The 27,104-nt window shown below is 35.7% G+C and overlaps 1 protein-coding gene across 3 annotated transcripts in view; it reads right to left on the bottom strand.

Moving 5' to 3' along the window:
* The window catches only part of LOC117231840 (lachesin-like), a 180,417-nt gene that overhangs the window by 41,825 nt on the left and 111,488 nt on the right, over positions 1–27,104 (bottom strand). For 2 of the 3 annotated variants that reach the window (XM_033490678.1, XM_033490680.1), the window contains one exon: positions 3,483–3,643. In XM_033490678.1, the coding sequence (XP_033346569.1) occupies positions 3,483–3,643 (161 nt within the window). The remainder of the gene's footprint in view (positions 1–3,482; positions 3,644–27,104) is intronic. The other variant, XM_033490681.1, reaches the window with a different exon arrangement.

The following is a 27,104-nucleotide window of genomic DNA, read 5'->3' as shown; positions in this document are numbered from 1 at the left end:
ATAGATCGAAATCTTTTTTGTGTGATATCGAAAAAAAATTCGGAGAATTTCGTGATATATGAAATATCTCGATAGAAACCACGATAAACGAATGAAAAATAAAATATGAAGAGTTAAAATTTTCTGACCTTTCTTTAAACCACCTTTCCTTGCGTAAGTCGAAAGATATCAGATGGTTAGGCCAGAGTGATTTGTCATTCAGCGTATTCGCAAAGGGGCAAAGATACTCGGCGTGTTTACGGCCGTATATATGCGCATACATTTGGCGCAAGACTTTAACCGGGACTCTTGATCATGAGGATGAAAATGAAAATGATAATTTGTCGTATACGAATCAGCAAGTCAAATAGCAGCAAGTTAGGCGGGTTCGCGCCTTCGGCCGCGTCTCGCTGCGCTCGAGAAAGAATGATGATTTTCTTTCGCGGAACAAGCGATAATTGAAATTATGCATGCGTTTCTGAAACACATTTCTTTGTCTCGCCTTTTCCTACGTATCAATTTCATTCTCGTTTCGGATACTTCGAGACTTCGTTCAAACTGTTGTCGAATTGATGAAAATAAGAATGAATATGATTTATAACTATTTAAAGAGGAAGGAATTTTTATATCATTTTTAGAATCGTTCCATTCGTCACCTTCGTTACGATAGTAAGTAATAAGAAAAAAATTAAGAGGAGGTAGAGAACACTTTTAACTTCAGAAAATTCTTTTAGGAATACCTTTTCCATTTGGAAAGGTGCAAACGAGTGCAGCTTGGAAACAGCGAGAGGAAGAAGGTGGATCGCAAACCCCATTGGCAAAAAGAATCATTCATTTCCCGAGTTATAAAGTTTAAGGTTTCAAGGCTTAATTAAAGTCTACAGGGCAACTTTCGACGAAAATCTCTTCGAAAAGAAATATTCTCTTCGCCGACTCTTTCGTACAGTAAGAAATTCGTTCAACAAGTGGAATCGTAAAACTGTCAAATATATTTCCACGAATTTTACTTGTGAAATTACCGCTTTTGTTTGTGCAAGATAATCAAGAAAATATATCGATTTATAAGAAGCTCTAACTTGGATATTAACTGTCATCTGGTTATTAATTTGGATGTTGTTATTAACTGCAAAAGTTTTTAACCTAACATTTATGCTTTAACGCGATCAAATATATATCTCATCGTAAACGACAAGTATACGAAAGATTATTATTTATCGGCGAAAAATGTAACTAATTCCGAATACTTGGAGTGCTGCAGAGAATAATAAATTAATGGCTGTTTGTTTCGTCGATAATCAATTTCGTTCGTTACACATTTGTGCAAAATATATTTCAAGTATGTATTTAGTTATTGAAATGGAAGATATCGAGTAAAATATATCACCGGAATGACATTATCGAAAGCATGGAAGAAAAAGATTGGCTGAAACACGAATACAATTATTTGACTTTCAACAAACACGAATGTGCATATATATATCGTATGGAAGGTACATTGTTTTGATTTCTCTAGAGTATTGTTTTTTCCGACGGAAATAGGTAGATTGCAGCAGCCGGGAAAACATCAATGTTATTAGCTTTCTGTATAGTTTAACAATTAAATAAAAATTTAATATAATAAATAACTTCTATTGGCAATTTATTCATTTATCATAAATATTATTGCAATTATCGGAAATAATATTTTTGCTTTATTTATTCAATTGCATAAATATTTGAGTTCTCCACATCGCTAACTAGAGCGGTATTAATCCGTTTTTGTTAAACGCTGTATATGTATTGTTTATCATGTTCATATTCGTACCGAATATTTGTTATTTTTGTTATGTTAACAACATTTGATCTAAATGCAGATCTATGTCTTGTCATCAATGTCTGTCTCTTGCTCTATATCTTTTATGTTTCTTTCCCAAAAAAAATTTTCAGACTCAGTCTTCTAATTACTTTTTAGATTTTACTTTGCTGTGATGCATTCGTCGTATCTTTTTGTATATTGTGAGCTCGGAGAAGAATTAGATTGGCAGTTTAACTTTACAATTACTAATTTTCTGCTTATTCTTCATCTAATTTATCAATAACTATAGTTTCGATTCCGCATAATCTACTTTCCAAGCTACTGCTATTTTTCAGATGCCTTAGACTGTCCGAACGGCAATGCCATTTTTTAAATATCTAAATATTGCTCCGAGTGTTAATTTAAAAAAATAAACTTATATTAATGCAAGAACTAAAAAATGGATCTGTCTATGAAAGAGTCTAAGAATAAGCACATGCTACCTTGGTATCGATACGTAGCAGCGATTAGAAGGCCAGTTCACATCGATTGTTCATGATAATTCATGAGTGAAACAAATACGAAATAACACGAGGATCTACGCAGAGTGTTTCAAAATGATGGAGCGAAGGATTTTAAAATTTAGAAATAAACGTAAAATGAGAAGGAAACCGGAATTGATAGACATGAAATGCTTAGAAATATCAAGGAACATACATATTGTATTGACTGACTATTTCGTTTTAGAGAATTAGCCCTGAAGCCCTGAAGAGGTAAGCTGTTAGAAGGCAGGAGATGATGTCCTGCCAATTACTCAAAAAATGACTCTCGACCGAGCAACTCCTACAAACTTTATTTATTATATAAACCTATATCCATAAACTTTACTATAGTATGAAATGTACTTATAGTATAATATAATATAATAATATAATATAATATTATAATATTTGTAATCAGCGGTATATTTATCGCATATGAAACACTCTGTAAAACGTAAAGTGAGGAAACACGGTCGAAGGAAACCGGTCGAACGCTCTAACTACGCCTGAAACAGTCTGGTGTCACAGTTGTCATCGTGTACAGATACACAGTGAAAGAGAGACAATATGTACGAACTTTTCGCAAGCTATCGTCTGCTATTCTGCAAGCTATTCTTTCTCTCGTTCTTTCTTCCTATCGTTCTGTAATCGCGGGTTCTTTTTACGTCTGTTCTCTTTCTTTTCGTTCCGTTTCGTTTCTTTCTACTCTTTTCGTGTGTTTACTTTTTTCTCGCGTGTCTCGTTACCAAGAGGAACCACCTTCCGGTCGACAAGGTCCGGCGTAGAGAAGCCGTAAGGAATGAGAATGACGGAGGAAGGAAGGAACGCCGCGGAAGAAGAAAAAAGTATGCTCGAAAAGTTTAAGTCACGCGGGCTGGCACGTTTCAGTTCATGTGCAGCGGTTCTATATCGGCTGATGGGTGAAAATGGATGTCGTACAGAGAGATGCTTTAGTGATGGTGGCGGCTGCTGCGGTGGTTTTCTTTTTCATAGCTGGCAGTGGTGCAGTTAAATGCAGTGCTGTGAGGTGCAGGCACACGCGCATATAAGTAGTGCAGTAGTAATAGTAGTAGTGATGGTAGTAGTAGTAGTAGTAGGTAGTAGTAGTAGTAGTAGTAGTAGGTAGTAGTAGTAGTAGATAAGGTAGTCCATTACAGGCGGACACAGGTTAATGGTAAAATAGTTACCCGGGCCTTGGCGCCGCCAGAGTGATCTCCGCTCGCGGAGGAGGAAGGACTCACCCGGTATCCACCGAGGTTGCTCACCACGCAGGTGAAGGTTGCGTCTCGACCCTGCGAGATCGTTAAGTTCTCCAACGGGTATGTGAAGTCTGGCTCGAGCCCCGTCACTGTAACAATCAATCGGCCATTTTTTTCATTGAATAATTGGTCATTTTTTCAAATGCGTGCACACTTATCTTTTTTTATCAGTCAGATGACAGATTTAAATATCTATTAAGCCGTATTTCTTTAGATTTAGATCATTGTTTATACCTATTTCATTGTTATTATTTATAGTTTACTCCATATTCAAATTTCACAATGTAACCACAGGGAAATGTATGAAAATTATTTTTAATATTCAGCGACAAAAATTTCGTCGACGTTAACGATATCCAAGCATAAAATGCAGTGAAAAGAGAAATGTGTCAAAAAATGTGTGAAAAAAGAGTAGTGAAGCCCTGATATATGTCGAAAGTTTCCAAAATAGCATGTATGGATAAAATAAAATACCAATATGTAAAACGGGCAAATTTTGTATTGTGAAACGGATTGACCTTTTGTTCGAATTACTAAAAAAAGCTTGTTTTCAAGTTGGAGCGCATACGTCCATACTCGGGATTAATGTCTTAAATTGATTCTGTATCGATATCACCGCTCAATTGAATATTACCATGTGAGGTACATACGTTTGTTCATATGTGTTTTAAAACTATTTCACAATGTTAGTTTCCAGAAATGTATAGTTTCGCAAACTACATATTAAATTATTTTATATTTTTCTTCGTTCATTACAAATAAGAAAAATTTTCCGTAAAGGGACGGCAGCGGTAGCATATTCTTATAGATTAAAATGATTAGATAATAATTAACGATAGAAAAAAATGACGGTGAACATAAACCGAGGCTTGAAGAAGAGTCTAATTTCTAGAGACATCAGGTTTCTTAAGGGAATGTTATCTGCGAAGCAAGCAACGTCGAAAAGTTTTACTGGCGCACACTTTGGATGCTTTATCTTCGCTGGTATGAAGCAGCGCGGAAAATTCTGCTCCTCGAGATTTTCATTTTATCTTCTTTAAAGAGAATTCTACTATCTCTAAGGAAATGCCTTTTTTTAAACAAATAGCCCCGATTTGGCAATGATTTCAGCGCGAATTTTTCACAGAACAAGGTGTTACGTTCGTAACTAGGAAATATGTTGATACGCGATATGTTAAAATGCGAATTTGTATACAGGGTCAAGGTGCATGGATCATGTTATTAAAGCAAAAATGTCCTTATAATTTACAATACTCGATACAAATGGAAAAATTACCTTTCGATCAATTACTAGCAATTTCTCGTAATCGTAGAACCTTCCAAAACTGTTCAAAATCGTAGGTATGCGTAGCATGTGTAATTGAAATTCACGAACTGTTACTTTGGGTTACGAGAAACGAGGAACTGAAAATTTAAAGGATGTAAGGGATTAAAAGGTAAATTCACAGGAGAAAACGACCAGTGTATAAAAAGTGCTAGAGATAATATTACTCCAACTCGTAGAGAAGAGAGATAATCGCTCGCATAACTAATGTTTAGGGTTATAGATTAATCTTTATTCTTCCCTCTTTTTTTCTTTCCCTATACGGGTATGAATAATACATTATTAAAATCTCGGTATGGTTAAGGTATTATATTCTTCCAAAATTTCTAGAGAAGAGGATAGGTAAAAGCAAGAAATATTTTGGCGAAACTTTTTCGATAAAGAGAGATGCTTTTTAAAACAGACGAAGAACAAAGAAAATTATACATTATATAAATTCATGAACATATCTTAAATAGCAAACACATTTAAAAATGTTTGAAATTATGTTTTTGAAAAATATAGAAATTGAAAAAAAAAGAAATGTATTACATAGACAATTTTTAAAAGTTCATATACATTTTTCCTGTAACAGATGCTACTCATATCGTAACATTTGATTATCACGTTATTATTTGATATTGATATTGTTATTCGATGAAAAGTTAGTAAATGCAGGTGATCGACGGTAATAGAGGAAAATTGTACTGGAAATTTAAATGAATGCATATTTTCAGATGAAATTAAATTACTACATTTTCCAATGAATATATGTATATATTATTATATAAATAAATATAAATATATAATTATATATATTAATTATATCATATATATTTACACAGGGTATATTTACCCTGTAATAAAAATTTTTCGTTCGAGGCTTTGTTTTCGAGAAAATCGACTTTGAATTTTCGCTCGGTACGCGTGCACTTTATCGCGTCTCGTTATAACTGATCTCACTGTAGATCGTTGTCTCGATGGAAAAATTAAACAAAAAGAAAAATTAAAAAAATAAAATTTTTATTCTGTATTTTCGGCTTCCTTTTTCGCGTAGAATCACCCCCTTTCCGCTTGTACCACCAGTTACCAACCATCCTGTATATTGCAAATCTAAAATAATTTCAAATATACGTTCATCTTCCTATACTCTTATCTTGAATTTGTCAGGTGGTAGCGTCAAGCTCTTTGATTCGTTATCCACAAAGTATTTCCTTCGATTATAAAATAAATATATGCGCATATTCAAGTGGAAATCTCGTGGAATTGACTATTTTATGTCGCGCACGATAAAATATTACGTTTTGTATAAAATGCAGAATCGAATTAACTGTATTTCATGTAAACGAATTTTGCACGAAAATGAACCGGTAAATCGTAAAACGAAATACCGAATTACTGCCAAATTTTTTAATTAGAATTTATATCAATTTCTTCAACACCTCTTTTTCCTTTAAATATCCCATGGTATCTGACAAAGCATTAAAGTATCGTGGATAATATAAAAGTATAACAATTTTCAAGCTAACAGTATCAAAGCATAAGAAAAAAGTGATGTATCACGAATACACCAAATTGTGTTCATTCTATGCCATTTTACCGTGTCTTACGGTATTATTTCAATTTCTAACCATCTTAAAGATATAGGTTGTCCCAGTTATGTGGAAAGCCCTGTAGAGGAGCGCATTGAGAAGTTCCCGTAAATCGTATTACAATGAAAAATTAGAGGGAAGCTTCAGCGGTATCTCTAACGCAGCTGGAACGACAGTTATGCAATCGAACATATATCACCGGTGAGCCATCGCGAAATAAAGGTGCGCTCAATAAAACGCCGGCGTCGCTTCGGGAAGAAACTGATTCACCGTATAAACTTTTTTGCCATTTTTCAAGAAAAACGCATACGTGCGGATTTCGAATTTACCTCGCGACGAGTGGTTCGCCGCGATACCTTCTAACAAGGAATAGAAAACCGTCATGACGATGGTTTCGATAGTTAGGTATGACTTTTTGTCGCTCAGATTTTCCACAAATACGAATGTATACTGGTTCACGAAAGTATTCGAACACATACTATAGAAAACTTTTATATTCATATTAATGTGCCGTATGAAATATTTTACAATTTTATTAATATGGTTATGAGACTCGATTATCATGATATTAGTAAAGTTTAAAATCTATCTGAAAATGTATATTCCTGCATTAAATTGAACGCCAAATAACATACTTTTAAACATATGCATTCAATTATAGATTAATATTTTTCACTCATTAGGAAGAGTTTGTGGATCCTGTTGGGATAGGCTTTTCATGACACTGTTTGGTGACACATTTTTTTTAATTGACCGGAAGATAAGAGAAAAATAAATTGGAAAGATTTTTTGAAATATCAAATGTCATTTACGTGAATGCAGGTCAGCAGTTTATGACAGTTTGTATGGAAGTACGCAACCATTAAAAACTCTTTCAACCTCAAAAATCATTTCCGATATTTGTTCGCTGACTAAAATTCGGTTACACGTGCACGCACGATAAAGCGAAACAATGCTTGTTTTAAATAAACTGCAAAAATCTTATCTATGCTATCGCATAACGTATATGTATTGTAAACTGTGAACGCACAAAGTGAGCAAAGCTAGCAAATGGAATTTCAAGCAGAAAGCGACGAATTACTTCTTTCAAATGCGTGCCATAAAGAAGAAAAATGTCTTGGAAAAAAAATAAAGGCAGGAACATTTGTTCATTATTTTCTGTATAACACAGATGATTCGATCTTTCATTATATATTGTATGTATAGCTACAATTCTGACAAATTAATTTTAGTCTTTTAACGAGGAAAACATATTTGGATTTTATATTAATTTCATATATCACGCGAATCGGGAATATTTTTTGCTTTCCTTAATTAGTCTTCCAAAATCAAGTACATAAAGTTTTAGATCATAAACATAAGAGGAAGGATTTACACAGCGTCTCATATCCATAAACGCAAATATTAACGTTACCATTGCCTAAACACGATCATGCAGTGCAGCATCTTAAATCAGCAATTACGCGCTAAACCCTGATCGTTCGCTCACTTCCGTCTCTCATTACCGATTTCCTCGTCTTGTTATTTTCTTGCTAACTAGAACCAGTTCCGTTCAATATTCGCCTCAAATTTATGCTCTCCCATAAACGTGTAAATTTCCCAGTGCACGAAACATCGTTTAAGCTTTAAACGAATGAAACGAGGGAGCAAATTTCGCGATTAATCAATTTATTCCAACAACCTCCTCACACGAATTACTCGATTCGTCGAAAAGAAATGGTACTCGTTTGGTTAGGCAAACACATGGTTGGCGAGGCGTGAGATACGTTTTTTAAGCGAAGCACGTGTTGCATAGACGATGTTTCTTGTCAAAAATTTTTTATGAAAATTTCAATGCATCCGGAAAGTTTTTGATTGGCCTGTACGATTTCGTGCGGTAGGTGACCGCGTCCTGTGTTAAGCGTTTTTGGTTACAAATTCGTGTACACAGCACGCGCGAACGATTGAAAGTTGAGAACTCGAGGGACTTTTCTCGGTCGATCAAAGACGACAGGAGAAGCGAGCTAAAAATTTATTTCATCGAGATCCAAGAGCGTGTCGTGTGTTCCCTGGCTAAAAACGGTGGAGGTTCATGCGATGATCGCGAAATATTAATATTTAGAATTCGTCCGTTTTGTTCTAGGGATCGTCCAAAATAATTTACGTATTCTTTCTCCGGTCTCCGGCGCAGTTTCGCGAAAGCTCCATACAGCTATGCGATATTGGCATCTAAAATATTTCCGTGAACTGTTAATATTGCAACGAGACAACTCAAGGAGGAAAGTTGTTGCTCGCCGGCGACGAAAATATATAATGCACGTTTCGAATCGATGATCGGGGAGACTGGTCGACGACTAGCATTGCGGACCTACTTCCATCAGAAATTTTAAAGCGCGAATATAATGTTTATAATGTTTAGAAAGAGAGAACATAATGTTTATAATGTTTAGAAATTGATTTTTCTTTAACACTAGAACTACCGATAGTTAACACGAAGCTATTTCTACCAAAACCAATTGAAATGACTGGTCTTTAAAACATACGCAATAATAGAATATTTTTATATTTATTGATTTATTACTTCCTTGCAGAAGGAATTCCATGTTATGTAGTACATTTTTGGTATTATTAATCCATCTGGGACCATGATTCCTAAATGAGGATTAACACATTTATAAAATTGTAGAACCAGTCATTTTGACTGGTGTGGTATTTCTAGTGTTGGCATTTAGCGATCTAGCGATCGATCCGGAATTTTCCTGATAACTGATATCATCATATTGAATAATACGCAGTGAAAATTTTAAAAACGTGTGGGTAGTTGTATAAAGCGATGAAGCTGGTTAATTGGGGTTCGATAAATAGATTGCAAGACCCTTCTATATTTTGATAAGTACCAGCCATTTTGACTGGTATTGGTATAAGTAGCATTCATACAAAATTATTTTGAGTTTGAATACATAAAAAAATAAAATAAAATTCATTATATTATTCTTTTAGTTATCGTTGCGAATGTCATTACATTATTGCGGAAAAAAATATAACATGAAATAGGAATTTTAAAACCAGTCAATTTGACTGCTGTGGTAATTCCAGTGTTAAACATGACAGGTAGATTAACAAATTAGCAATTAGAATAGCAATTAGCTTTCAATGAAATTTCTACCTGTTTTAAGAGCAGTTCTTCTAATTTAATCTTCATATTGGTTCTTCCCATAAACATAATTTAAAAAATGTTCAAAATATCAAAAATATCAACGGCATCCCTGTATTCCTATTAACCCCTTCACCGCTAATACTAAACACCTCTAAACAACGTATCACCCACTCAGTTCAATAATCGTCCCCGAATTGCAGAAAATCGTCGAATAAAGTCCGGTGGTGAGATACGTGGAAAAGAACAATGTTAGCACGCTGATCGATAAAAGGAACAGAAGGGATATCGAATCGCGACTCGCATCGATTATCAAGGATATCACGCGGTCGGTAATGATGAGCGTTATGTTGTGCGACAAGAGGATGGCAATGTCGTTGTACGAGAGGAGGCAACAGAGCCGACTGAATTTTACGAGGATATTTACATGAGCGCAATATTTTATAGAGCACTTAATGCTGGGTCACGTTCTGTCCCTCAGTGGCGAGGCGGCCATCTATGAATCAAAGTACGCTTTAAAGATTTCTTTCTCATACCGCCCTGTGCCATGGATAAGGAACTCGCTCAGGCTCGTACCTTGCCTAGAATATCTTACACGGTATCTCTTCGTTGCTTTCTTATTGTTCCCTTTCTTTCTCTCTCTCTCTCTCTCTCTTTTGCTTTCTTCCAATTTTCCATCTTTTCCATCTTTTCCATCTTGCAAGAGAAACCTGGTTTCGTTGCTCTCGTCTCTTCTTTCAACGAGAGACGCTTGTCTGTCTGTTAGTAATGCGCACGCTGGAGGAGAGTGGAACCTTCGTCGAAGAAAACGGAATGCCACTTGAAATTGGAAACGCGGAGAAACGCTAGAGTTGTTACGTTGTCGCGTACGATTTTGCTCACATTGATCCCCCAACAAGTTGTACACACATTGAAGGTTAGAATGACGAGCGACGCCGAGACTTCGCGATAATTTTTATTAGAGGTTGTACATACATGGGTGAGTGTACATACGTGGTCGAGCATTTTTCGATAGGATCAGGTAAAGTATATTGTATAAGCGTAGTAAATAATTTGTCACGTAATTCTTCGCATTCGGTTCTAAACGATTTTTAAACGAATTACGAGCTATGAAATATTTGTACGGTGTGTAAACTAAAACGTTTGTTTAGTTTCTTAGAGTGAAAAATCAAGGCGAGTTGATTCAGTGAATAAGACGGTAGTTAATCGTAAAACTTAAACAATAGGATGAACGTGAGTAATATGAAAAGATTTATAATAAAACAGACGACGATAGGATTACGGTAATTAGCACTTACAATTACATAAGCTTAAGCGAGACGTGGATCGTTAATTCTAATTGCCAGTATTTTCTCACGGACATTCTCTTACTTTCGCTTCTTAACGCATTGTGGCAGCCGGCTTGGCAATTTCGTCTGTCTGTTGTTTCTATTGTTTAAATAACTTAAAGAATACGTATATTTACCTTTTGAGTGATTACATTAAACTGATCTACATTAATAGACGACAATTAAATACTCTTCTCTGGTCATTATAAAAAATCAGAAACAATGCAGCAATTAAAATACATCATATTCTTCAAGTTATCTAGAATCAAAGGATGGAATTAAATTCAAATGGCACGGTAACATCCGATAACATCTGGATTAAACAGCAGTGCAATGCCAATTAAAAATTTGCATCTAGATAAATTATGTGCGTCATAAAGCAACGCATTAAAAAATCGAACTAATTCGCTGGGAATCTATTGATAGAGAGGGAGAAAATCTGGCGGAATCCCCGATTGCGCCGGTGTAAATATCAGCGAAAGGGTGGTACGCGTGTGTACGCTAAAACGGCGCGCTTTAATTTCACGCGGCGGAACCTCGGCGGCGAATGCAATTACTCTTGCAATCAATTTAGATAACTCCCAGTAGAACCGGCACGTAATTGTTAACGCGATTATCCGGCTCAGCCGGCAAGTTGTGTAAGCTGGAACAACGGTCAAGAAGAAACGCGACGCGTCGCGAAAGGCGCCCCTTTTCACAAGAAAATCCGCCTTCGTTTGTAACGCCGAGGAAAGCGAGCAACTTCGTCACGTTCAAGAAAAATGCTATTGGAACAGAGGAAATAAATTTTTTCACACGAGATTGGATATTTTTCTTTAAATTTTTTAGCTGCGCGATACGAAAATATCTTTTATTTGGAGTGCTTTTTCGAATTTTTTAACTGGTATTCCTGTGCAAAAAAGCATAGGATCCTTTTTTTCAGCGGATGTTATAACGTATTTAAACGCATGTTGTATGGATTGATGTTGAATACCGAAAAGCTGATCAAATACCAAGGCTGTGTTGGAATGGTACGTGAATTTACTGTTTAGGTTAGCAAATGCTCGTAGTGACGTGTATCAGCAGCGATACATTGCCTAAAACTGGGAATCGTGAATCTTGATGCTCCTACAATTATCTCTGGAGTAATAGTAGCACGAGCTTTAATTATTCGATTCATCATGGTTCCTGCAGTGGTAGATTGCTGTCGATAAACGTTCAACGTACTTATCAGCATATTATAGAGATACGTATAGAAGGAGTAATTAGAATTTGTGCTATTATTGCTTTATGAATATACATAACATGAAAAATGGAGGTGTACAATATTTATCGAGTGTGATTCTAGACATCGAGACAATGAGAGAAGTTCTCCTTTTTCGCTTGGAACTTTACGTGCATGTGTTCGATTAATATCTGCTTTTGATACGCTTCTTCGAAGTTTTCCAGTCACGCTAACAGAGACATTATTAATTCGGTAGAATGGGAATCACAGTACCGTGTAACTGTTTTCTTGATTAATGAATCTTTTTCCAGTGGTTCAGCCAAGGTTTTGACCGGTACACGTAGATTTCGTGCCAAAGAAGCCATCCACACCTACTGTTCTGTTTCCCTTGATTTTGATAAATTCGAAGACGATGCGACGCCACGTAGAATAGATTGCAGTTCCGTGGACGAGTTCTGTCGGAGCGTTTGTTTCGCGGCTATTTATCGTGTTCTCGCTTTTAGAGGATTTGTCCCGCATAGGATAATCATTGTTAACCGTGTGATACGTACGAAATGTAAGTGGCAGCTTGAAAAGGATCAGGATTTGCATTGTATCTAGCGAGAGATTTATTGCGTACGATTATTGTATCCGAAATTGTTAATGGATTGGTGCCCGTTAATCTTAATGTTACAAATGAAAGTCATTAGGGTTTAACAAAATACCTATTATTATTTTTACTTATATGTTTGGACGTGTTATTATTGGATATTACAAAGGTGTTTGTGAAACCGCCACTTTCCTTAGTCTCCAATGTTCGTGTGACACGCGACACGATGCAGTTTTTGTTTTTCCACCGGTGCATTTCCACGCGTATCCGAAAATTTACAAGGGTAATACCACGGTGCACGGAACGATTCATCCAACTTTGCGACCCGTGATTTAATCCCTCGAAACTTGTACGGGGTATGAGTAACACGAAGAATATGAGATTATCGGTGTACGTTTGAATATATTCGGAATTATTTACCAGTTCATTCGTTCGTTTATATACGCCGCTCATTAATACACATAGTTAGGGAAACAAACAAAGATTGGAGAAGAGAATGAAATTATTGAATTGGAAAGGAAGGTAGCGAAACTTAAAAAAACTTCGATGTTAATCTACTTTTTTACGAATAGCTGCGACTAGTCGTTGAATAGCTTCTATAATTTGGTTACTCGAAGTAGTTTATGTTGGTTTCTAGAGTATTCAATTTCTTGAAATTAAAATAATATTCTAGCGTATATAAATGGCACACATGGAGTTAAACATTTTAGGTTCAATATTTTTGCCTCGGTCTTCGTCGTTATATCGAGCAACTAAGTTTTTCTATCGTTAATAGCTACATTTAATATCATAACGTTGGTCTTATAAATTCTTTCCAACTTTATTAAATATATAACTTTTCCAACAACCTAATAGAATTAAAAATTTCTTTTCTCTCTTCGTTTACTACTTCCCGAAAGAAGCTACTAAAATATCCGAATATAATATCGAATAAAACGATATTCGCGTATTTGGCCATTTTGATTAATTAATGGACGACTAACGAATACAACGGACATTTCCGAGATAATACACATTTTATTCCGATGAGATATTAATTCTGAAATTAATAATGGCCACTTGTATTAAGTGCGATTCGTGACAATTAATATGTCTTTAAATAATGAATACAGGTAAGACAGTATCGCGAGTACTACAAATTGCAATTAAAATTAATTTGGATGAACGTTGATCCGGCCAACGATCGCAACATTATGTATTTGGTTTAACCAGCTGACAATGATTTTAATGAGTTTTTCACGTGACACTCAAGGATGCTCTCTTGCCGATTTTAATATCCGTCATAGACATGCACGCGTTTATGAGTGTCGTTCTCCCTATCGTTTGTCATGCAAAATTATTAAACGAGCAAATCCTCGTTCATTTCGAGATGGATGCGTATTTAAATGTAAATATACTACGTTAAAAATCATTCTACGCGCACGTGGAATTTAGCAACGTCGTATATTACATTTATTCGATGTAATATAATACATATTAATAAAATAATTCTACTTTGAAAGTGCCGCGTTTTGTTATCCCTGAAAAATTATTATTGCAAAGCATTTTAAAGTACACGATTTTATGCATCTCGTGAAAGTTTAAATCTGACTGAGCAATCCTGATAAATATTAAATATTATTCTAAATATTGTATGTGATCAATACAGTGAATCTTCGTTTATATAACCTCTGTTTATATAAATGAAATTTTAGTAGTGTCTGATTGCCCGAAATTTAGTTGAGTTGCTATTATCTGAATTATAGCCGAGCGTCAATCCACTTATATGAATGTCTAACAATAACATATACAGTGGCTCACGAAAGTATTCGAACGCCGTAACACTGTTGATAGTTTTTTATCTCCCTCTGCACCGAATGTAAACATCATTGCCAAATGAAAATATTGGTACGTTCACTTGATGCTAGGATATCGTTTCAGTAACAGTAACGTAAAAGTGTACACAATAGTATTTAAAATGAATACCAAAAAGTCTGAAACGAAAAAGTGTGAAAGAGAAATAACATTCCGATTACACGAGGACGGCAAATCATATAACGAGATTGCCGGAATAGTAGACAGAAGTCCACAATACGTTATATTATAAAAAAGTCAAAGAATAAGGGAATACTTGCAAACAAAGCTCGATCAGGTCGACCAAAGAAATTGACTGGAAAAGAGGAGAAAGTTATCATTCGCGAATTAAAAAAGATCCTACTACATCCGCTCCTCAACTCGCAAGTATGATAGGTGATACCTTTCATAAAGAAGTTCACCCGAAATTATGTTGAAAATCTTACGAAACAATAATTTTCATGGCAGAGTACTGTGAAAGAAGCCATATATTAACGCGGTAAATCATAAAAAAGGATTGACTTTTGCAAATACCTATATTAATAAATATAATTCTTTTTGGGACAATATCATCTTTTCGGACGAGTCAGAGTTTATCATTTTTGGCTCAAATGGTCAAAATTATGTGTAGAGAAAACCAAATACGGAATTAGAAATTCGACATTTACATCAAACAGTGAAACACGGAGGTGGATCGGTCATGGTGTGGGGGTGCATGGCTGCCAGTGGCACCGAAAATTTGATATTTATTGATGGAATACTTGATAAATGTAAGTATTTAAATATCTTAAAAAATAACCTTAAAGAAAGTGCCCGTAAATTAGGATTATTGGAAGATTTCCACTTCCAACAAGATAATGATCCTAAGCATACTGCTAGAATTGTGAAAGAATGGATCGTATATAATACACCACACATGTTAATTACTCCACCGCAAAGTCCAGACATAAATCCGATTGAAAATTTATGGGCTGAAATGGGAAAAAGATTAAATAAATTTCAGATAATCTCAAAGCAAGTGGTGAAAGATAAAATTATAGAAATATGGAACTCCGTTGAGTGTAGTTTTACAAAATCATTGGTTTACAGTATGGAACGCCGATTGAGACACACTATTGCTGCTAAAGATGGTCCAACAAAATATTAATATTAAATAATTTAATTATATATGTAGCTTTCAAATACTTTTGCCAGTCACTTACAATGCGTATTTCTAATAAATGTATCATGACTCCTACCTACGTTTTTGAATCCTTTTCAAATTTTACTGACATGATCTTAAGACTTCCATCTTCCTATTGACATCTACTTGTCTAGGCAAATTACTTTAATGTACATTCTTTCGGCCATTCAAGTTTGCATATGTAAGCGTTCGAATAATTTCGTGAGCCACTGTAAACGTGTGGCATAAAGAGGCACGTGTGTAACGTACTCTCATGCTTCGCAATCGATATAAGTTTGCAACGATATTACATACACATGTACGTATTTCAGAGCAAAACGTTTCGCAGAATCCTCTTATGCGGACGCGAATCCTTATTAATTGAATGAAAAATTATAAATAGTAAGGAGAGCTAACTGGACTCCTATTACATGTATAAACAACCTCGTTATACGAACTAGCTTGTCTTCGAAAGGTTCATTCTAAACGAAGTTTAGCTTTACCATAAATAAATATACATAATAGAGATAAATATAAATAGAAATCGTTTTAAGTTTACCGAATGCATAATGATATGACAGCTAACTGTACTTTGTTTTTTGGTTATCATCTTTGTAAATATTATATTTGATGTTGCAATAATTCTAATTATGTGGATTATAACGATCAAAACATTTCTAAAACAGAATTATAACTTTAAGCATTTAGCTCGAAGAGAAATTGTAACGATGTATAGAGTTGAGTCCTTTCTATGTATTTTCACTGTAATAAATATTATAGAGCTGTCAACGGGGAGAAACTTTTTGCTCATACGTGAAATAAAACGCGGCTGGTTCAAAAATATCTGTTCGGGGCTGCAATTTGTTTTTCGTCGAATTTCCATTGTCAAGATTGATTCCCCGATGGACCATGTCCGTCGAGTGAACGTTCTCCAGAGGGTAAACGGACATTCCAGTAATTTCAATGACCATCCGTCGTATTCAAACACTAATTTGAGCCGTACGAAGAATTCCACCCTCCCTCGGGCGCATCTCGCCGTTTTTCTTCATTTTCCAGAGAATGGACCAACGTTTGTGATTTAAAGTCTTTGTATTGCTTGTTATTTACACGAAAGTAATTTCAGTTGATGCAGATAATATTAACAATTGCATATCTTCAAGGAACTGAGAATCTCTTGCTTTATCATTTTTTTGTCGTATTTATCTTCAAAAGATACATTTATTATCGCATTATATATATATATATATATATTAATTAAGGCAGGAGTATGTAATTATCCTGTTCAGTATACAATCAAGTTCTTATACTGAAAAAGATGGATTCTGCAGTACTGAATAACCTACAATAAAATTTTAATTTGCGGATAGTAATTTTTTTAAGAAATGGATATATCAATTTTCTATGGAAATATCAAAACAATATATTTTATAATAAATTCTACGATATATTCTAAACTCTTAGTACTATAGATAAGAATGTAAAGAAGAGTCCATAATTCAATTTCACCGTGCTCGATTTCACCGGAAACAAATGTTGGCCCTTCGAGCGGAAGCGGGCAACGGCAGAGCGAACCAAAATTGAACCGAACGAAATATTAGTGGGAATCTATCAGGATTCATTAAGCGGCCGCGAAACATTACCAAATGGTCAACAGAACAGAGAACGGGCAGCAATTCACTTCTACCGGCCAAATTCATGGTTATTTTAGCAAATACTTCTTGCCTCTTCCTGTCCTTTTCTCTCTCCCTTTTTCTCTCTGTACCACTGTATTCGCTTGAAATCGCATTAAGAAACGGAAACGATGAATGGAGGATGTTTCGCGACAACGCGAAATACATTGAATAAATATTACCCGTGCACAAGTGTCGTTGGAAAATATTTTGAAACGGCCGAAGCGGAAGAAAAGCAAACGGGACATCGTTCCCGCCGATTGCTAAAATTGATTCCTCGCACTTTCATACCGGAGCAAATAGCCGGTCCGACGTTTACTGAGAAAATACGAAGGTCAATACTTTTCGGACTGCAATGGATGGAGCGGCTTCTGTGTATCATTTCGTCGTATAATCGCGTCACGGGTACCAACTTATTAGTCACGATCGTCCGCGGTTACTTTCTGCTCCTATTTCTTTGGTGCAACACTATGGTTTTCGAGCAAAATATCGTGAGATAAATGTTACTATCACTGGTCCAATAAAGAATATTTGGAGAAAATGGCGTAACTTCGGCCGAGCTTTACGCCTTCAATTCCTAATCACGTACAATTTTTTTCAGAAACGGCGCTAACTACGTTCGAACACATCCACGCTTAATTTCGTTCAACAGTGCTTTCAATACCGGCACAAAAACCATAACGAGCCTGTTCACAGTTTCGACACATCCGCAATTACGTGGCCGTTAGTAATGTTGGCAGACGCGTTCCTTTTCCACGGAACTTCTTTATTTCTGAAACTTTTCGCACCCAGAGTCTCTGAACTAGCCTGAGGAAAGTCAGAAAGTTCGTGAAAGTCAGTATAACGAGTGATCTTCTATTTCTCTACGTCAGCTAGTATTAAGAAACACGTGTTCTATAAGAATTCGTGTACGTACAATATTTAAACAAATTGTAATTGCTCTATAATATATATTTGTTTATTAAGAAACCTTTTAGGTTTTATTTTAGTTATAAGTTATAAATTATGAAGCTTATTGAATTACTATTATCTTTTTACTTTGAGAATCTAGCTTCGTGTCTTTGATTGATTAGCACGTGTCTTCAATAAAAATTGATGGTGTTTGCAATATATATTATTACAAGTATATTAAGAAATGACCACCTGTAAGAAACTTTCAATTTAAAAAGAAAACAGTTTTCCTTTAAACTAAACTAAATTCAAGCTGCTACCTTATACACTGGTGATTGAATTATAATATAATATTGAAAGGCAAACATTTAATTTCATCACCTACATTTTAGTAAGAATTTCATGAATTATAATATACAGGGATACAATAAAAAACAAGCTATCAAAACCAACCCCTTCTTCAATGGTACGCCAAAACATTTCTGAACCTGGACAAGATCCGAGAGCAGAAACTGGGAAAGTTGATGAAACTCGTGATAACGAGTGATTCCGTCCGTCTCTTTCCTGCCAAGGAACATCAAGGAGCACGTGCTCAGCAAGAATCGTCAGTTATTTTAACCCTGGCTCGTGGCCGATAATTGTCGCTGCGAGCTACCGTAGGTGGAGCGTGGAAATGTGGGGACGTTTATGACCATCCGTGGATAGTCGTATAATCGACAACAGAAAGAGAGAGAGAGAAAGAGAGAGAGAGAGAATTAGATATGTGAAACAGGAGAAGCCCAGAGTAAGAACGTGGAGAAAAGGAAGTGGGAAAAATGGGTGGAAAAAGAGAAAGTCATTCAAGACGAGAAATCGAGGAAAGGGCGGAGGCGAGAAAGTAAGGAAAAGCTAAGGAAAGGGGAGAAAAAACGAGAAGACGAACGAGAAGGACGCGTAAGAAAAGCAGAGATGGAGAGAAGGAGAGGATGGAAGGAGGTGTGGTGGGTCAAGGGTCGAGTCGTGTCCCCGGGTATAAGGAGTCGCAAGCGAATAACGTGCTATCCCACGTCTCCCACGGGGATCTGACCACCGTGGCCATCGTTGGCAGCAGAGTATTGCTGTCGATCAGCTCTGACCCTTCTTCAAACGTTTTCTCGGCTGACCCCTTCTTACACGTCTACTTTTCTCCCGCGAGTACTACTAGACCCGATGTCGTTGAAACAAACTCACCAACGAAAGTTGACCGGCCGATCCACCAGCCGGGAAGGGGCCAAACTGGATCGTGTTATTTTACCGATGTTCGCGCACTTAACACTCGCGCCGTTGACTTGGACTTTCAGGGAATGGGAACTCATCCCTTTCTTTTTTTCGTCTGTGACGGGACCGTGGTTTCGATGGGTTTGATTTTCCCGAAACTTTGAACCTTAATGATCGAGCATTTGCGATTACTTGCGATATTAACGATAAAAGTTTGTCAATTAAAATTTTCGGTCAAAATTGGAAACATTATTGTAGGTATTATATGGTTTTTGTTGAACTATGGTTTTAATAGATGCGTATTTTATCGAATTGACGTTCTAATGAATGGAATATCTCAAGATCGAGATTCATACACTCGTAACATATTTGATTGCTTTGAAGTATTTGTCAGAACCCGGAACACGCATTCATCGTAACCATAGCCATATGCAATAAATGAACTATGTACGTTTGAAAATTTTACGTGTTATGAAACAAACCAGGAAATTTGACGCATATTTAGACTGCAAAAAAAAAAAATGAATTGCACTGCAATCGGATTGTTCGTTGAACACACGATTTATCCAGGTTTTCCGCAACTTCGTTACCACAAACAAGAAAAATAATCTGAAATCCGATGGTATGAAAATGCGACGCGACTCAGTCAAAATCTAGAAATTCCAGTTTTAATGAACATGATAATAATTCTTGCGCATGTCTGGGTCGGCCAGGAAGACAGAGAGGAAGTGTGCACCCGGCCCGAGTACCGAAGAAAGGAAAGCAGAGAAAGCGTCACGTATTTCAATTTAAAAATGCAATTATCTCGAAACGGTTGCCGTGATTGCCTTTTTGCTTATCAAGGTGGCGGGTATAAAAAGAAGAAAAAAGAAAAAAAGAATCAGGAACTCCCATGGAGAGAATGAACTAAGGAAAGAATGGTACTGGCTATGAATTTCGAATGTAAATAGAATCGTAACATTACGAACGACGTACTGGGAAACTTTTAAATGAAGTCAATGAATAAGCGATTGGATGAACCATATTACTTTACGTGCGATGCTTCTAATGAAATAGAGCAAATTTTTTTACTTAACTAGTAGAATGTGCTGTCATCATATGACTGCAACAAATTTTATTATAAAAATGAAACGCACAACTTGATAAAAAAGGACTTCATAGGAAGATAAGAATATGTACGAATCCTTTTCGTAGCTATTGTACAAAGCTATGAGATTGAACAGAGAGATCGTGTTAGCGATAATGAGATAAATTTTATTTTAGAATGTCACTGCAGCCTAATTTCCTTCTTAATAATAATTATCATTGTGGAATAATCCAAAATAATCGAGATCAGTTTCGAACTCCATCAACGTTCGCCTATTCGTTTCATTTGCATGATGGCTTCTCACAACACAGTTTCCGTGTGGGCATGCATACCAGACGTTGATCGCGCGATGATCAAGAACGAGCGAGGCGTAACAATTCGAGCTCGCGCTGACGAGGTATTTTCAATTCCAATGGCAGCGTTACGCGACCGCCTGTACGCAACAAAGGTTCAGAAACAGTTTATTGGTTGTTTCGTCTTTCTTGTCAGTCGAGATACCACATGACAGATCCGGCCAGCCAATCCGTTTCACAACGTATCGTGCTCTGTGTGCTCGCTACAAAAGCTCGCAATCCACCCTACGCAACCTCCGTTCCGATGGTTCAACCAGTCTCTGTTTCTCTCCCTTTTTCTCTTCTCTTTCTCTCTCACTGATTCGCCCTTGTCAATTTTTCCTCCTTTCATTTCCATATTCTTCTGTTTTCCTCGTTCTCCGTTTTTTCCCATTCGTTGTTTTAACAAGCGTATTTTTACATCGCGTCACATCAAAAAGCGTTTCATGCATATAAGCACGTGTAATTGAACATAGAAACATTGAAGGGATTTAAATTTCAATCTTTTCCCGGTAAACCCGACAGCTTTTCTCCTTTTTGCTTTTTACTGTTACGTTGGCTGCGCGGGAATAACTCTGGTTAACCGCGTGTAACGCATTCGACGATTATTTGCGTTAAAAATTGTACCTACAGGAAGAAAAAGCCAAGATAAATGAAATATTTGAAACATTCGCTGCGGTTATGCGTTCGATAGACGCACGTGATACATGTTTCGCTTTTTTCCTCTTCTGGTTCTTCTATCTTCTGACAGGAATAAACCTTTTACGTCTTTTTCTTTTATTTGAATTGCTTCGTTTAAAATTGGTAAGATGTCGTTTTCTTTCACATACACATATGTACATTTTATTGCCTTTATCTGTATGTAATTCCAAACCTAAATAAAAATACAAGATAAATTAGGAGCTCGAAAAGTGGGCTGCCATAAAGAAAGAAAGATGTAAGCCATTACATTTTCCTTGTGTACTTTTCAAACAAAAATCATCTATATCGTAACATTAGACTTTCTGAAATTTAACGTTTCAAAATAAATCGATTTATAGAAAAAATATAGATAGTTGGTCGATTAACTCTGCCATCATAAATTACTTGTAATCAGTTCGTTTTATGAAAAGATGCTTGGAACAGAATTCGTTTGATATCAATGGGCTTTCGTTCTGTTTTCATAAATATAATGTGAAATATTTAGTGTACATTGAATTTGAAATATTCCTTTGCATCATGTATGTTTAATAATTAACCAGAACGTTTGTATTATTCACGAAGGAAAAAAATACGACGATGTCGATTGCAGTTTCTCATTCGGATCTGAGAAATAGAAGGAAAGTTAATATCCAGTCGGAACGATACGAGCTTGTGAAACTTGTGTGCTTCGTTCTTCCAATTCCGATCCTCGCTTATAAACATTCGAAGAAAGCGTATTTCGTTGTTTGCGATTGTTCACCCGCAAAAAGAATATCGCAATCGTTCAATGTAAAGTACGAAAGCCTAGGTCCCAATGCCGAACGAGTTACGTCTTTCTGTGTACTCGTCCTGTTTAACGAAGGTCTCGTTTACGACTCGCTCCGAGCTTCTTTGATGTACGACGGAAGATTAGTTTAACAACTAAGGAATACAAAGTCTTGGTTTTCTTTCCGATGTAACTCGAAAAGGTGAATGGAATTGGTTCTTTGGATTGCCTGAACGAGAATAGAAACGAGGGAACACAAATAAAGATTTATGCTTTACTATCTTTTATTCGATATAGTATAATGTATACACGATGTTAAGAGAAATTAATATAATGCAAGGAACCGTATAATAGACGTTGTGTTGTATTTTATCTGTGGTTAAGCTTGTTACATTAAGTTATAACATTCGCGTATGTTCTATATTGTGTCGTGAACTTAATGCGAGTATATTTAGCGTCAATTTAATATCAACGATCTCCTCTGGCTTCTACAAGATTCTAAATGTTATTTTAAATTTCAGAGCTACCGCTACTGTAGGTATTAACGACGTAAACACATCATCATTCTCAGACAATAATTTCTTGAAATTACTCTAAATGCGCAAAATCACTAGATTTGTTTCCAAATGAAATTATGGTAATTATGGTATGGTAATATTGTTCCATTGTTAACAGCTTGGTTAAATTATATCGAATGGTTATAATGTAATGTCAGGTCGAATCCAACGAAACCACAACAAAGTACGGACGCGTTCAACAATAAGATGCAAGAACAGAACGGTGTTGAAATAGAGTTTGCGACCCAGTTACTTTATCTTCTTCCTTTACGGTGTAGAAAATGAACTTTCGAGATCAACTGAGCAACGAACATCGAGAACTGGTTCGCGACAATAGCTATGAAATTACCGTGCATAAATATTGTTCAACTTTTTCGTTGTTCGACGCGTTACGGGATAGCTTTTGAAAGTTGTAAAAGTCGTCGAGTCACTCAGCAAAATGACATTCATGAGAATCGCCTGGTGGTACGATACTTGAAGATTATAATTGATAACGTAAGCATTACTTGGTGTTTTAAAGAATCATTTTATTACATCGAAGAGATGTGACGATTTTTTTAAATAATTGGAACGGTACTCTAGAAAATAAACGTGTTTGGTAATTATCGAAAAAATTGGAATGTTTATTTATTTGAAGATTGTTAATTGGAACACGCGCGTTCCTGCATACTAGTTTACATTTCGAACGTGCCTGTTACTCGTTACAAATTGCAATCACAATTTGCTTCGCCGCCCTAAATACACTTATGTGGTTAGAAAAAAATATCATTATTAATAATAATAATATACTTAATTTAGAAATCCTAGTACAATTACCACTATACTGGTTAATAATCAGTATTGGAAAATACAGTGTACAATTAACGAAGTAAACTAGTTTATCGAGATAAAAGTAATCAAGAAACTTGGAATACCAATCGATGAACAGACCAAAGCCACAGAATACACCCGTCAAAGGAAATTTTCCTTAGAATGTGTGTTAAAATTTGGTTTCATACACGTACAAGCAATAATTTGAATGCGATCAAAAGGGGAAAAGAATGAAAAATAGAGAAAGAGAGAGAAAAGGAAATAAAGTATAGTCTGGGACATTTACAGAATTACCAGCAGTTACACAGATTGTAACGAGGTCAGCGGAAAGCGAATGAAAAGTACATTAGGATAAACACAAAAGTACATTCTTTAAGCAGACCGAGTGACGTTGAACAATCGTCTCACCCCTCACCGAACGACCCAGTTACTTCGTTCTTCTTTGTTCGCCAACGTAAGAAATGATGCTATGCGAGCTTTGGAGCAACTGCACCCTGGGCGCAATACGTGGTCGGAATGGTACTCGTGAAATGTTACCGAAATTTCTCATTCCCGCCGTTAGTTAACGACCGAACCTGCTTCCTACGCGTTTCAAAGCTGTTGCTTGCTCATCATCAATAATAGCACGACACGAGGAATACAAATGTGAAACGTAAAAAAAGTTAACGGTTAAACGCGTGCGCGCGTGATCGATAACGAACCTTCTTCGTGGTATTCGCTACGGATTATTTTTCCTCTCTGCTAAATTTCTCTACATAATTTGAAATGGTAAACTCGTACATTTTAAATATGGCGCTTGCTTATGGAAATTTATATACGCCTAACATCTTGACAAGTAGGTATTCGTATTATGCAAATTCAAGGTTTGATAAGGGTGCATCCGTGTATTTTTCTTTCTGCCGGATTCTACAATTTTGTGAAGCTTGGAAAACTTGAAGTATTTGTAGTATTATAATAAACTACTTTGTTTCGAACGATGAAAATTGTTTTAACGTGATAGAATATCTACTCGTATCGTTGAGCGTTTCAGGAAAAGAACTGTCATAAATATATTATCTTTTCAAAATATTTAGCGTAAACGCGCGATAAATCCTGCTGTCAGCTATTTTTATAATTAGATTGCATATGGAGAACGGATGTGAAACGTGCACTTTTAACTGACTAAACATCTACGTTTAATTTAAGAAGGTAAAAAGGACGAAGCTTATTACGACAGTATGTTTTAATTACCTGCTGTAAACGTCCCTTATAACTGGGAACTAAAAGGTGAATATACGTAGGTTTTCATCGCGAGAACGACATTAAACGTTCATAAGTATAAACGGACAACCTTTGTCTTGCTTTGTTTAATAGAAAAAAAATGATTCACTGCGTAATTAAAGACAACTCGCGTTGTTCTGTGATATACATGTGTACAAGTATACGAAAATAGGTGGGCGTTTCGTTCACGAGACACTGCACAAGTTTACTGCGATTTTGTTTCCGTAAACTGTATTCTCTTTGCAAAATAAAAGTCAAACAACCAACGTGATCATTGGCCTTTTTCGATAAATTTTATCTTTTAACTGCCATCAGATTTTTTATCTACGCAAAAGAATGCGAAGAAGAATCACTCGCTACAAAGGAGTTCTAACTTTGCAAATTTCATTTGAAGAAAAGTCAAAGTAGCACTGGAACTAATATCTACCATAGAGATATTTAACACAGATATATTTTAACAGAGATATTTAGGGAGTATTTCATCTTTTGATCTTATATTTTTGACAGCATCTTTCAATTCTTCGAAGATACAAATTTTTAACAATTAAATTACATATAACAACATATAAGATATTATTAATTTTTCAAAGTCTATGCCTTCTTATTCTAAATTAAAAAATCCTTGATTTCTTTTGGTGTTACATAAATTTAGAGATACGTTAGTCATAATGAGGAATGTTTTACATACGCGAAGTTCATCAGGGAATATGAGGATCAATGGATAACTGTTGCTAGTAATCTACTACTGTATCCATCATCGCTCGTGTATCATAGTCGAGCGTAAATTTTGAGATGATGCGACAGTTCCCTGAGCCCGGTTGAGACTAGATTATTAGCTAATTTTGTTTGTTTACGAGGGAACAGCAAAGCGCATTCCAGTCACTGTAAGTGATTAACGAACAGCCGCGCAATTGCTACATTGTTTGGCCGTCAAGGTTGACAAGGCAAACACATATTTCGAAATTAGAGTTTAGTACAAGCGAACGTTTCTGATTCGTTGATAAACTGCAATCCCTTTTGTCCATAATGTTCTTCCATTCCGCATAGTTAAAAAGAATTTTACGAATATAATCAACGAAGAAATAGAACATCGTTACGTTATTCTCTAAACGAGTAATGTTAAACGGCATCGTAGAGAGTAATTTGCAAGTGTAATTAGTGGAAAAAATTTCATTATAGTATTATGTTTATAGTAGCAGATATTAAATGCTATATCACAGTTTTTAATAAATTTTTTTAATGGAAATTTCGTACTGCATTCCTCGGTGGTATATCTACATTAAATACAACTATTTTTCGTTATTTTTTATTTATTACTATTTCGTCCCTTAATTACGCTTAGGAATCAAGTTACAGTTGATAATAAAAGCCTAAACACAGTTATTAAAGTCTGTTTTTGTATAATTAGAATAGTTTAGGTAATTCGTTCGAGAAATTTTCGCAACTATCAGCCTGGTGTAATGCGTATAATTACAGATGGGCGTTATTTTAAACGTAAGCTTTGTAATTGCCAGGATAACGATCTGAAAACTTGCAAATTCGGCATATAACAAACATTTAAACTTGTCGCGCGACGTTAAAATTAATTGGAACAATTTCATGAAATTATCAGATAAACAGGTGCTCCACGGTTTAAAGTTTGTACCAGGTGTTCCGAAACCGGAAAATTAAACCACCATGAGTTATACATCACTATATCCGCGCGCGATTTTCAGTTTCCATTGCGGCCGACGTAAACACCATGCGATAGAATTGCGCAACAATTTTCTCACTGCGTAGATATAAATTTGCATATAAATATTTTAGTAACCTGCAATGGACTTCTATTTCGCGAATTTTGATTAACAAAAGTTCATGGTAGCTTTTAACATTGAACAAGTATTCACTTATAGGTTATAAATTATATATAATCTATAAATCTAAATCTGCCAGTTTTACGAATACTTCGTTACATATTTTCGGTTATGGACGGTCAAAATTCCATCCAAATGAAATGGGCCTAAAAACCGGAAAAATATTTCTTCTAAACTTATTTTAGTATCGAATCCATTAATTGTTCATGTACAGATGCACTTTATCGTACGTGCGTATTATTATAAATGTAAGAAAAATTCAG

Source organism: Bombus vosnesenskii, unplaced genomic scaffold, assembly GCF_011952255.1.
Source record: "Bombus vosnesenskii isolate JDL3184/JDL3185 unplaced genomic scaffold, Bvos_JDL3184-5_v1.1 scf7180000013274, whole genome shotgun sequence".
Classification (NCBI taxonomy): domain Eukaryota; kingdom Metazoa; phylum Arthropoda; class Insecta; order Hymenoptera; family Apidae; genus Bombus; species Bombus vosnesenskii.
This window is presented reverse-complemented; position numbering and strand designations above follow the sequence as displayed.